General features: G+C 43.7%; 1 protein-coding gene across 1 annotated transcript in view; it reads right to left on the bottom strand.

The window, feature by feature from the left end:
* Window positions 1-14,550, bottom strand: part of camk2g2 (calcium/calmodulin-dependent protein kinase (CaM kinase) II gamma 2) — a 400,303-nt gene that overhangs the window by 70,888 nt on the left and 314,865 nt on the right. Inside the window, 3 exon segments of the mRNA XM_052041768.1 lie at window positions 1,686-1,723; window positions 5,471-5,533; window positions 10,163-10,205. Of these exon segments, the coding sequence (XP_051897728.1) occupies window positions 1,686-1,723; window positions 5,471-5,533; window positions 10,163-10,205 (144 nt within the window).

The raw sequence follows: 14,550 nt of genomic DNA, 5'->3' as shown, positions 1-14,550 counted from the left end.
AGGATATTGAGCAAGTCGCATTCATATCCAGGATTAAGCACAACCATCCTGGTTTCTGCATCACAGAATCCAAAATGGGACTTAAATTCTAATTATACGAGGAAGATGCAGAATTATCTAGACTATCACTCTTGGTTGAACAGCATTCTATCATCCTACCAGCTAACAATCAATTCTGAAAACACAGAGTTTAATTACAAAGTGGATGCTTATTAAAGGTCATTACAAGGGAGGGAAGTTGGATTGGCTTAGATTCCAAAACAAATTTAAGCCCCTTAACGCATATATGAGCAATGTGAATTGAAAAAGGCCTTTGTGTACTCCGACGTATCAACCCTTTATAAATTGCGGTTACTGATTCCGATTGTAAGTCTTCATAGTTCTGAGCTCAGACACATCCACAACCCACAAAAAAAGTCATGAAAGACGCATCTTTCTGCTCAGATGCTTTTTTTGGCAAAAATTAAAGAAAGGCAGGCTGGTAAAGACAGGGTTGATCAATTAGTGTGCACAACACGGCTAAATAAGACAGAGGGAGTGTATGTGGATTATCAAATCACCCCTGTTCATCAGTAGGTAGATGAACTGGCACGGGAATGAGAGAAACCTCTTTCGTGGAGTTTAGAAGAGAAAATGGTCTGAATGTACATCAGGTCACTCACAATCTGGAAAGTTTGCACTTCAGGTACAAGATGTCCATTCTGTTGAAAGGTCTTTCACCTGAAATGTTAACTCTCTCGACAGATGCAGTCTGACCTGTTCTCTGCTTTTATTTCACACTTCCTGCATCTGCAGTGCTTTATTTTGGCTCTTACAGAAAAGCTGAAGTCCAGCTCCTCATCCTGAATTCGCAAAAATATTTGCTTTCTCCATATTAGTCAGGTTTTATGCAGATTTGAAATAATTCTGGGAAAATGGAGCAGACTAAGCACACTCGCCCTCCAGTACACACTCACAACCCCCCCCATACACACACTCATTCCTCTGCACCATCCTGTACAGTGGAACTCTGATAACATTCCATAAATACATCCGTTTCCCCACCCACACAACCGCACAGGAAGCCCTCCACACATACACACTTCCATACACATGCCCCACATGCAACCTCCCTTGCACACGCAACACACGTGCCCCACAGTTGCAACACACTTGCACCCTACACACATCTGTGCTTGTCCCACATGTGCAATGTGTAGACCTGTGCCCACACCACACACACACACACACACACACACACACACACACACACACACAGAATATGGTCTATTGTTATATAATAACTACTGCACCTGCTCCATACACAACACAAATCTAGACCCAACACACACACAAGCATCTACTGCAAGCACTCTACAAATACAACACACGTACACACTTGCCTCACATGCATGCGACAAACATACACCTGTCCTGACTGCACAACACACATTTGTGCCTGAATCACACACGCTACACAAATGCAAAGGCAATGCCCACACAACACAAATGCACAGGTACCTCCCCCCCTTGCAACATCCCATGCAATACCAACACACACACCAACACGCAAAACAAGCGTGCACACATACTGCATGTGAGACAAGAGCACAGGCATCACACACAATGCATTGTCCATACCAAACATGCAAACACCCCCTTCCCACATACAGACACACATACCCAACACAAAACCTTAAACTTACCTTGACTCCATCTGTCTTCTTGTTAAGTAAGTTCTTAGCTGCTGCAAAATCAAATGAAACGAGAGAGTGAACATGTATCTCATTACAGACTAGCACCATGACAATAAGTCGCTTTGTAAGAAATCTGTCATTCTATTCGGCAGAAGAACATTTTGAAAGAATTTAAGTACTTTGTAATGATCAAAGAGCAGGAAGTTCTCAGTGTTACAGTAAACCCTGAATCAAAGGGCAATTTCAAGCATTTTTCATTATGTATCGGAAATTACAGCCATAATCTTACCTTGCATGGATTACACAGTGAAAAAAAGAGGAGAAAGAATGATGTTTGAGTCGTAATAGTCAAGACTTATATTTTTTTTGTTTCTCATCGCAATTTCATTCCAAATGCAGTGGATGTGTTAAATGTTGGGAATGGCATGAGGCAGGTCCATAGGAATCACAGAGACAGGTACAGCTGTGGCCTCGCCAGTTAAAATTGGTCTGTCCTTAACTCTCAGACGCTGCCACGTGCCCAGTTAGACATACACGGTGACGGCCAAGTATGCCGGAGAACGAAGATGAATACTGGGCGGCAGAAAATAGAGGAAATGCAAAATAATGATGGAAGTTCTTCATGGGGACTAAATTACCACCAGGAGACAAAGGATGGGGTGGAATTGGGAACAGCAACACAAGAAGGTAGAAAGTAAATAATTACAAGAGACCAGAGAGTGGAAGTGTGACGCAAGTGCTTCCTAAGGGCCTGCCGTGAGGAACACAAATTCTCAGCGGGAAATCAACATGCTCATTCCTTTACTCTCTCCTGTGTTTCCGCATTCCGAATGGACTGGATCCATGAGTGAAATGTCTGGAGATGGGCGTGAATCACAGCCACTGTTCCGATGTAGATCATACACGTGCGCTGCAGGGAAGTGGTCCTTTTAGTAAAGGGAGGTCACAGGGTGAAATGTGTTAGGCAGGCAACCTATCCTCATGCAACTTAGACACGCAGAGGCAAGGGAATGAGATGTGGACAACACATGCTTGGTACATGATGCAAATGAAAGGACTGGAGGTGACATAATTTAGTCGTCTTCTAATGGTTACAACACGTTCTTTAGAATAAGCTAGTCAGCTAGTTCTTTGAAAGTGGGATGCGTTGTAGTGACTCCTACCTTTCCCCAACCCTCAATACCTTTGCAGGACCTCTGAAACAGATTAATGTGAAATACTTTCCTCCGGTTGTAAATCCACGTGCAGGGAGTCAGCTATAAGATATCTCTGATAAGAATTTCTCACGTTGGTATCTATGGGCGATTATTTTCCTTTTGCAGTACGATAAGTGCTCATGGAAACTCATGCTTCACACATGGCAGAACCTCTTCTACCTTGCATGAACTTTAACAGAGTGACTGATTGAAATGTCAAAATTCTGGTATGAATTCAGACATCTGGACAAAAGTCTGTAAACTAGGAATCCAAGAGATGAGAGTCTGAGCTCAAAACAAAAGGACTGCAAGTAGACAATGGACACTTAGCTTTCATTAAAGGCTCATCTTGAATTTTTAAATATAGTAGTGAGGAAGATCAGAAGCTGAGATCCTCCATTATCACTCAATACTTTATGATCATTTTTTTCCTTCAACATACATAAATAGTTCTTAACTCAAAATTAACCTGCACTGTCTCCTCATTAGTTCCCAGAAGACTGGTCTGTAACTTAGGGGTGAAGAGTTACGGGGAGGAGGCGGGAGAATGGGGATGAAAAAGTAGGCCATGATTGAATGGCGGAGCAGACTCGATGGGCCAAATGGCCTAATTCTGTTCCTACATCATGGTCTTAATCATCTTTGCATGAGAGAAAAAGATCAGCTGTTACTCTTGCTTTGTGATCTCGAGGCAGAGGTACTCAGATATACTCTTAGTACAGGACAATGGAGCTGCACATTGCTGTAGAGTCATAGGACATGGAAGCAGGCCCTTCAGCCCATTGTGTCTGTACTGGCCATCAGCTAGCTATCTGCACTGAACTCATTTCCCAGCACCTGGCCTGTTGCCTTCTCTGTCAAGTGCTCGTCTGAATACTTCATAAATATTACGAGCACACCTGTCCTCAGCCAGTGTGAGTCTGATGTCAACCACTCTCTGGGTAAAAGAGAAATCTTCCCCAAATCTCCTTTAAATATCCCACCTCTCACCATAAACCTAGACCTTCTGGTAAAAGAGCCCTCTGATAAGAGGAAAAGTTAATTATTATTTACCCTGCTTGTAATTTGTCCAGTAATTGCAGTGATTTATATTCCAATTGTTGGGTCACATAGGTATGAAAACACACTGATTGAAGGAACTTTTTAAAAACTCAACTGCGCGGAGTATTGATAAGTTGCCTGTTAGACCTTCATCCTAGTCATCGAACAATAGCAACCCCCACACATTTGGCCCACTCTGCCTGTACTGGTGCTCAGGTATCAAAGCTGCCAGTTCTCATCCTATGTGTTGCCTTTTCCCCAATCTTTTTCTTCAGCGTTTTACTTTATTCCATTAAATCCTGACTTGCCTTCGATATCACTTGTGTATTGCTTCCATGCAAAGAACCAGGAAGAGACTCTCTCCGTCCTCCTTCATGCATCAGGTATGAATCCTGATTGACAGTCACCAGAGCAGTGAAAGGAATCCTACACTTCCAGGATCAAAGGAGAACTGCACTCATTTTGTTTAATACTCCGTACTTTGCATGCAGAGAGTTCACTGTTCCCTTCAGATTAAAATAATGTCAAAGACTTTGTCAGAACATAATGCAAAATGTTCCAATAAAAAGCTGTCACTCCATTACAGTTCTTCCAGAATCAGGTGTGTGAGGAGGTGTGGAGTACAGTGTGTATGTGGTCTTGTCTTCATTTGTTGGGACAAAAGTGATTGTTCCCCTCTCTGTACCATCTGAGGCTCTTGGCATTAAACACTTTCCACTCAAAAAATAATACTCCAGCAAAATGTGCTCTTCACTGCAATCTGGGCATTACCACAACACTTTGATGGGCTCAAACAGTATTAGCACACGTACGGTCACTACAAGTAGCAAAATGCTGCAGGAGCTGAAAATCAGAAACAAGCAATAGAAGAGGCTGCAAATAAACAGCAGATCAGTGAACGCCTGTCAGTTTCAGGCTGTGAATCTGTTCCCAAACCTCAGCATTGTGTCTGCAATGTGGTGTTAACAGGTTTGTTTCAAATGGTTGTTCATTTGCAAAGTGAACAGCAATTTAGTATGAACACGTTAACCCCATGTGCCAGATCTGCCAGAGTGCATTCTAAAACATAAACAGTCGAATACTTGTATGCACATTAATTTATATGGCGGTGTGTGTAGCAGCATTGGACTCCAGCATGGGATCGTAAAGATGCACATACTGTATATGTGTACAGTCTGCATGTTTAATGTGACTTCCAACTTAAATTCATGCACACAAATAGATACGTGTGTGTGTGTGTGTGTGTGTGTGTGTGTGTGTGTGTGGTGTGTGTGTGAGAGAGAGAGAGAGAGAGAGAGAGAGAGAGAGAGTGTGTATGTACGCTTATGTGTACACTCACACGTACGTGTGTTTTATATGCAGACAGGCAGATGCAAGTATCTACAGTACAATAATATTTGCTCTTTCTTTAAATTCACATACCTTTATTGCTTTCTTAAAGGGAAAAGTAACTCCAGTAAGCAATGATGAATGATGGTTAAATGAGAGTCATTCCAAGTTAGGTGAAAGCACTCAGTCCGCATGCTGCTTTTCACAGTGCTGTTCGATACCACATACCTTGCTCAGCCAGACCAGCAGCAGCTGTGGCTGCTGCAGCCGGAGCTGTGGACTGCCTGCCAACTATCGGAAGGGAAGGATTTAGTGACAGGAGCCGAGAAGGCTCAAAAGGTTAAAAGAGGAACAGCAAAGCCCACGTGTTTTAAATCCCTCCCATTTGCTCCATTCGATTTTACTGCTTTCAATTTACACCCAAGTTTACCTTTAAAACACGCAAGGAGTAACTGAGATATATACCAGTCCTTGCTAAATGTACATCTGGAGCAGCCAACGTGTATTGCTCTCTGTTTCCAAAACTAGGCTTTATTTCTATCGAAACGAAATTCAGAACTTGGAGCACAACTTGGCTGTGATACAAAACTGCAGCAGACAACGAGTTTCCAGCTCATGGAATCGGAACTATCTGTCCATCTTTGTACAAGTCCCATCCTCTTGCTCTTACCCTTCCAGAGTTTATTCCATTCACATATTTAACCAAACCCCTTCTGGAAATTCCTGCTGAATATGCTTCCATCACCCTTTTAGGGCAGCACAGCCCACATCAAATGACCCGATGCAACATCTCACTGGGAAGTTGCATGGGCAAGCAGATGGTGCCATGGATTTTCCAGGCTGCACTGACTTGTAACTCAGTAGTGTTTGGGGAAGTGAGAATGAGCTGAGACTCATAGAAAGCCTGAGAAAGAAGAGGAGAGAGTCACTGCCTTCATCCAGTTGGATGAAAATAGAGTCATAGAGCACGGAAACAGGCCCTTCAGCCCAACTGGTCCATGCTGACCAAGATGTCCCATCCAAGCTAGTCCCATTTGCCAGCGTTTGGCCCATAACCTTCTAAGCCTTTCCTATCCATGTACCTGTCCAACTGTCTTTTAAAAGTTGTTATTCTACCTGCCTCAACCACTTCCTCTGGCAGCTCATTCCACATAGGTACCACCCTTTGTGTAAAAAAGTTGCCTCTTAAGTTCCTTTTAAATCTTTCCCCTTTCACCTGAAATCTATGCCCTCTAGTTCTTGGCTTCCAAACCCCATTCATCCATCTAGTTCCTGATTCCCCAAGCCTGGGAAAAAGAGTGCATTCACCTTACCTATGCCCCACATGATTTTATACACCTCTGTAAAATCACATATATAGTAGGGGAATCTTTATGAAAAGACCTCATCTTCTCCTCTGGTTCTTTTATCAAATCGGCAAGGCAACTTTGCAGACAGAAATTCCCACTGCTTTAGACACCTACTACCACAAAGTAGTGTTTTGACAGCTCTGGGCACTCCAGAATGTAAATCAGCATATGATAACCAATTTCCTACTTGCTTTTAGATGCTGTAATTCCCTTCCAATCACTTTTATGACTGTCAGCAGACCCTCCTATTTGTAACCATGGATTAATGTTGCCAAGATAACATCACCACTGCATGGGCAGTGACTGATACCAAGGGGAGGGGTTGGCATCCGCCCACTGGCTTTGTTGCGTCGTTATGGTGACCGAGCATCTCCCTTTCCGAGCTCTCCCGCCTCCAGCTCATCACAGCAGGGCTTATGTGGGAACTGACAGTGCCGCCCACAAATGACCTAAATCCATCAGCCGATTTATGAACCTGAATCTGCATTTTGATAAACTGAACACATTACTGTGCTGTTTACTCAAAGCACTGATAGCAGAGGGGTTTTTTACACTAATTCAAAGCATTGGGCAGATGCTCCACAAGCCAGCTGTTGGGGAGGGGGATCCAACTGTCCCTATTCAGTCCCCCCCACTCTTCTTTCCCTTGCGAATTATTCACTTTCCCTTTTGAAAGTTAACGTTGAATCTGTTTCCATTGCCTTCAGTCACCGTGGTCCAGATCATAGCAACACTGGCCACCGACCGATGATCCAAGCTTTACTGGATGGGCATGTCAAGCTGATGCCTCAAAACCACATATTCCATGGGTAACTGGAGGACAAGGGAAGCCCAAACCTTTGCTTCAGCAACAAGGCAGACCAGACCTGCAGAGGTTCAGCTGCGAACTCAACAGCAGGAACAAGAGTGTCGTGCCTGGAGGAGCAGTCCAAAGCTGGTGGGGTTGCTGCAAAGAATCACCAGAGGACACTGAATCAAGATGACCCAGGAAGCAGACCCTTCGCTCTCTGAGGAATGGAGAATCACTGGCCGTTTGCAGCTTGGACTCTTTTACACCACAGTCTGCAGTCTGACTGACTTCTCTCAAGATTATTCACCTTCCCCTTTCAAAGTTATCATTGAATCTGCTTTCACCATGATACAGGTCATAGCCACACTGGTCATAGAGCACTACAGCATGGATAGAGGCCCTTTGGCCCAACCAGTCCATGCTGACCATGGTGCCCACCCAGCTAGTCCCAATTTCCTGCATTCAGCCCATATGCCTCTAAGCCCCACCCCTCTATGTACCTATCCAAGTGCTTCTTAAATGATACTATTGTACCTGCCTCACCCGCTTCCTATGGCAGCTCGTTCCATATACTCACCACCCTCTGCATGAAAAAGTTGCCCCTCAGATCCCTTTTAAATCTTTCCCCTCGCACCCTAAATCTATGCCCCTTAGTTTTGGACTCCCCTACCCTGGGAAAAAGGCTGGTACCGTCCACCTTATCTATGCCCCACATGGTTTTATAAACATCTATAAGGTCACCCCCTCATTCTCCTGCGCTCCAAGGAATAAAGACCGTCGCCTGGCCAACCTCTCCCTATAACTCAGGCCCTCCAGTCCTGGCAACATCCTTGTAAATCTTCTCTGCACTCTTTCCAGTGTAACCATGTCCTTCCTATAACAGGGTGACCAAAACTGTACACAGTACTCCAAGTACGGCCACACCAACGACTTATAAAATGCAATGTGATATCCCAACTCCTATACTCAGTGCCCTGACTGACGAAGGGCAGTGTGCTAAATGCCTTTTTCACCACCCTGTCTACCTGTGACGCTGCTTTCAACAAACTATGCACTTGTACTCCTCAGTCCCTCTGTTCTATTACACTCCCAAGTCCCCTACCATTCATAGTATAAGTCCAATGTTGGTTTGACTTTCCAGAATGCTGACAGTCCATGCTGACCACCTTACACGCTTCACTGGTTGAACATGTCAAGTCTCAAAAGCAGATATTCCTTGGGCAGCGAGAGGACAAGAGAAGCAAAAACCACTGTTCTCCACATATTCATTACCAGTTTCAGACAGTTCATTTTCCTTTACATGCTGTGCACGATTGTGCTTCTGTAAAAAGTCCTGCCAGGAGTGCAGAGGCTGTAGGTAGGTGCCCTACTCCCCAACCTTGCATCTCCACTGGATGAAAGGAAACGACTCTCTCCTCTTCTTTCTCAGACCTTCCATGAGTACTTCTGCCTCAGCTCATTCGCACTCTCCCCAAACACCATTAAAGAACAAGTCAGTGGAGCCTCGAAAATCCATGGAAAACACCAACAGCTTGCCCATGGAACACCTCCGTGAGGTACTGCATGACGGCCATCTGAAATTAACTTAAACTTCCAATGCAACCAAACTCTTCAAGGACTTTCAGAAGGGGTTACATTTCACAGAAAACTCTGCTGGCTGGGTTCCTGATTTGCCTGTATTCAAACATACATTGACAGTATCTTAAGACTATCTATCTATCAATTGTGTGGGATGTTGCTATGGATACAGTGGGTGATATCCCCTCCCACCCACTGAATTTTCCTCACCTCTCTCCAATCCATCACTAATGGTAAAGTTCGTAAAACAAATTCTCCTCTTTGTTCCCCAAGCACAGTCATAAATTTATCCCGAACTCTCCCCTTGTCATGCACCTGAGGAACGTTTACCCTCTTACAATGCAAGCTGTGCCACTGTCATTTTCCTTTTCCAAACAGAAGAAGATTTTCCAAACAGTGATCCGTGAACTAAACCAAAACACCATCAGCTCTAACAGAAATCTCACTGGTGGGTTAAGGAAGCAGATTTGAAAGACTGATTTGCTGAAATCTAACCAGTGCACATAATGGTTCAACAGTGGAAGAATTACATGTTTCAACTGTACAAAAGTCACACATAAAACAATATCCCTTTCATGGGACCTTGAAACTCCTGACCGAACAATACTGTGGATATGTGGAATGCAGGAGTTCACCGTCTCCTCCCAAGAGGCAATGACGGTGGAGTTCTACCTGCTGTCCGTGCCAGCAAAGAGAGAATTCTTACAGAGAATAACGAGAAAAGTTTGTAGAAACTGGTAAAATTACAGCTTCCCCACCGTCCTGCCAGTTACTATAAAAACTGACACTAGGCTGGGGGAAGAAGTCCAGACTGCTGAGCTTCTAAGAGGGCACTGCACACGTATCATTCCCTCTGCAAATTACTGTAAACGTACTAAAAACATCAATGGGCAATCATTTTGTCAAATGCAAAGTTCTAATAATTCTTGGCAAGTTTCCTGATTCCTAAGGAGAGATTTAATTCAATATCCAAAACAACTGATTTAAACCTATAAGCTGCAATAATTGGTGAACAAATACAAATTAACCTTTGAAGTTGCTTTATCTGCTATTTTAACGTATTTCTACGGATTAATGCTTGTGTTAAAATAACACACAGCACTGTTTTATAAACACTTCAGCATTTGTCCATCAACTGCAGTTTCTGATTCCTTCACTATGTACAACAGCATGCAACAGAAGTGGTGCCTCAGAGAAACATACCTGCGAAGTTTCTTGTTGCGAGCATTGTGGTCAGAATTGCACCCTAAATCAGAAAAAGATTGGTTAGTGAATGCCTCATTTTTCCCTTTCAACAGAGAACAAAACTAGTTATTCAGCTCTTAACATGGATAAACAAAACCGATGAATGCTTTTCATTGAATAAATCTATTTTATTTAACTACCTCATTGTGGCCCTTGCACTTTATTTGTTTTCCTGCACTACACTTTCTCTGTAGCTGCAGCATTATATTCTGCATTCTGGTTTTCTTTTTCCTACCTCAAGATATTTACATACGGCATGATCTGCCCGGATGGCACGCAAACAAAAGCATTTCACTGTATCTTGGTACGTGTGCCAATAATAAACCAATCCCAATACCTATTGATTAAGCTGCTAAGGCCACTCCCTAGTTCTGTAGCTCCCAACCTGGAGCGTGGGACTCCCTACGGGGGACACCAATGCTTAGAGGGTCCATGAGGCTTTAATAACACTGAGGTAATTTAACTTGGAAGGTAACAAAAAAAAGTCTCAAGTAAAAATGTACTTGGCATGCTAACTGCCCTAGCAGTCAGGCTGCTTGCAGTCCCAAGGAATCATTGGGAAGACCTTAACTGAATAAAAGGCATGGCCCACATTGTCATCAGGCAGTTATGGAGGGCCAGGAACTGACGATGTGAGCAAATGGAGCTTCCATTTAAAGATCTTGTCATTCAGTTGATTCACAATCTGATAATGGATTGGGGTTCAAATTTCACTCCTAACATGTGAGCACGTAACCTCAAGTTACACACCAGTAAATAAGCGAATTGGAGAAAACTTATGATACAAGGGGACAAAGTCAAATCCAGGTAGGGCTTTCACAGTGAACGGCAGGGCCTTGGGGAGTGTTGTAGAAGACAGAGCTCTCGGAGTACAAGTACATGGTTCACTGCAAGTGGAGTCACGGGTGGACAGGGTGGTGAAGAAGGCTTTCGGCACGCTGGTCTTCATAAGTCAGGATACTGAGTATAAAAGCTGGGAGGTCATGGTGAGTTTGCACCTGGAGGCCGCACCTGGAGTATTGTGTTCAGTTTTGGTCGCCCTGCTATAGGAAAGATGTTATTAAACTGGAAAGAATGCAGAAGATTTACAAGGATGCTGCCAAGACTTGAGGGACTGAGTGATAGGGAGAGGTTGGACAGGCTAGGACTTTATTCTTTAGAGTGTAGGAGACTAAGGGGTGATCTTACAGAGGTGTAGAAAATCATGAAGGGCATAGATAAGGTGAATGCACACAATCTTTTTCCCAGGGTTGGGGAATCAAGAACTAGAGGGCACAGGTTTAAGGTGAGAGGGGAGAGATTTAAGAGGAACTTGAGGGGCAACTTTTTTTTTACACAAAGGGTGGTGTCCATGTGGGATGAGCTGCCAGAGGAAGTGGTTGAGACAGGTCCATAAACAACTTTTAAAAGACAGTGGGACACGTATATGGATTTGATAGAACAAGATTGGAAAGGTTTAGAAGGTTATAGGCCAAATGCTGGTAAATGGGACGAGCTTGGATGGGGCATCCTGGTCGGCATGGACCAGTTGGGCTCGAGGGCCTGTTTCTGTGCTGTATAACTCTATGAGGATTGCAAGATCTTCTGCAATCTGCACCCTCATGGGGGTAGGGTGATGTGAGGAAACCTTTATCACAGAGTGGTTGTGGTCGGAGCTCACTGCCTGTTAGGGTGATGAAAATAGTCTCAGTTAGAGACTTCAAAAGGGTATTGGATAGGCTCGAGGGTAAGAACAGCTCTCTAAAGAGCAAGAACCAATATCCTGATGGGCCTCTTTGCGTTGTGAGAATTTTTAAATCCTATTAAACCGAAGCCTGTTTTCAGCCAGGCACAAGAGATTCATTGGCAATACTTTGAAAAGGAGCTGGTGGGACTCTCTCCCCACAGTCCTGGTCAATATTGATTTGCTGTTTGTGGGAGCTTGCTGTGCACTTGTTGGCTGTTGTGCTTCCTGCATTACAACAGTGGCCTCTCTGCACCGGTTGTTAAATGTTTTGAGATGCGCTGAGCCTGTGAAAATCATTAATTGCAAGCCTCTCCACTCCTGTCATGACAGCAACAAAATTCCAAGCAGGAGCTCTTTGCAAATTTTAATTATGTCTATTATTGAAAAATATGCTTGAATTAATCTTCCTCTATGTGATATATACAGTTATTAATTCTAGCGTCTCCAGTCTCACAGATGATTGCATCCAGTGCAAAGAATTAATTCTGGCTTGATAGTGTATTTAGTTAGTCTAATTGCCTTGTATCTTACAATTCCAGACCTGTCACCAAGATCCACACAGCGTTGGGAACATAAAAAGTAATCACACTAAACCAGGCTTGTGTCCACCCAGTCCTTCTTCCAACCCATCACCAAAATGGCTTCGTGGAGTAATCTTTGCCAATAATACTGTTTGCATCATTTCCCTGGTGAGCCCATTCCGCATACTTGTGGAATCGTAAGGCAAGGAAACAGGCCATTCAGCCCAGCTCGTCCATGCCGACCTGTGGGCACCCTTCTATATTAATTCCATCCTCCAGCACTTGATCTGTGGCCCTCTATGCCAAGGTGATTCAAGGGCTGTCAGCAACCCAGCTTCAACCACTGTCTCAGGCAGTGCGTTCCAGGTACTCACCACTCCCCCGCATATCCCCTCTGAGTCTCTTCCCCCTTACCCTAACCTGTATCGACTCTACCTTGAAAGGGTTCCTGCAGTCTACCCTATCTATACCCCTCATAATTTTATTTACCTCATTCATGTCCCCTCTTAACTTCCTCAACTCCAGAGAGAACAAACCTCATTTCTCTCCTCATAACTGAAACGCTCCATCCCAGGCAACATCCTGGTGAATCTCCTCTGCAGCGCTATCACATCCTTCTTGTACTTTGGAGGCCAGAAGTGCATGCAGTGCTCCAGCTGAGGTCTAACCAAGATTTTATAAAGTAGGAGCATAACCTCCCTACTTCTGCATTCAATGCCCCAACCAATGAAAGCCAGTACACCTTGCTAACCACATTATCTACCGGCATTGCCACCTTCAAGGATCTATGGACTTGTACTCCGAGGTCCCTCAGTTCCTCAATACTCCCCAAGACCCTACCATCCTATCATTCACAGTGTAATACTCCCTCAGACCTTACCATTCTTTGAAATATTGTTTCTGCTGTTTTGTTTTGGGAATAATTATCTTCCCTGTTCTGAGCCATTTCTTCCCTGTCCCAAAGATATTGCTTGTCTTTTTAAGGAACTTCAACTATGTGCCCTGTATTCACAGTGCACCTTGATATGGTGCATCAACAGGATAAGCTGGCTATTGGGAAATACTGCTGACCCTCCCTCTTTACTCACCTTACATCTACGATGGGTATATCCAATGGAATTCCTAAATAACCAGGAGGCCAGGGACCTCTGGAAGATTCCCCTCCAACTCCCCACAGAAACAGAACCCCAATAATGTTGCCAAGATTCCACACTAACAGAGATCAGAGTTGTACCTATTACTCTTTGTGGTTTGTGGGAGCTTGCTGCATGTTGGTTCAGCAGTTTCCTGCATTACAACGTGACCACTTTTCATTAGCACTTCATATGTTGGACAAGATAATTCAACTACAACTCCTTCCACTTATTTATCCCTCTTAACCTCGCAAACAACCCAAAAGAGGAGTGTGACCAATGAAAAAGCTCATAAGTTTTCATCAGCAGATATTCACCTGATATCCAAAGTTCTAGGTTTTAAGGAGCATTTTAAAAGAGGATATCTATATCTGGAGCCTGAGACCAGGGCTTTTGAAGGTATGGCTATTAGTTTTGGTGCAATTAAAACCTGGGGCGTGAAGCCAGACTGCGGGTAACTCGGAGGGTTGTATGACAAGACGAGATTACAAGAACAGGGAGGAGTGAGGTCGAGGGGGATTTGAAACTGTTCAAAATAATGATAATTAAACAGAATTGGTAAAAGAAATAACAAATCACATTTTCTTCATTGACCATGTAATTTCAAACGTGAATATTCAAGATCGTGAGACTGATTAAAAAATGCTCGTGGCCATTCGTAATTAATACAAAAATGCATTTGAAACCAATGCAACGAATGGCAAAGAAACGTCTTTCACAAGGCTGTATGAGAAACCAATGAGTGGGAAGTGCATAAGAGACAATTGACTTAAAAATTAGACCCTCTCAAGCCCATTCTGCCCTTCAATCAGATAGCAGCTGAACCCTGACCTTGTCCACTTGTTCACTGTACGTCTCAATTGCCTTGCAGGTCATAAGGCAGCCCAAAGCTGAGTTGACAGGATTGTTATTGGAACCAACTGGAAGGGTGTCAGCACCAGAACTCAGTAAAAAGACTCATTATTC

This window comes from Pristis pectinata, chromosome 30 (genome assembly GCF_009764475.1).
Source record: "Pristis pectinata isolate sPriPec2 chromosome 30, sPriPec2.1.pri, whole genome shotgun sequence".
NCBI classification, from domain to species: domain Eukaryota; kingdom Metazoa; phylum Chordata; class Chondrichthyes; order Rhinopristiformes; family Pristidae; genus Pristis; species Pristis pectinata.
The sequence above is the reverse complement of the archived record's forward strand: the minus strand, read 5'-3'. Positions and strand labels throughout refer to the sequence as shown.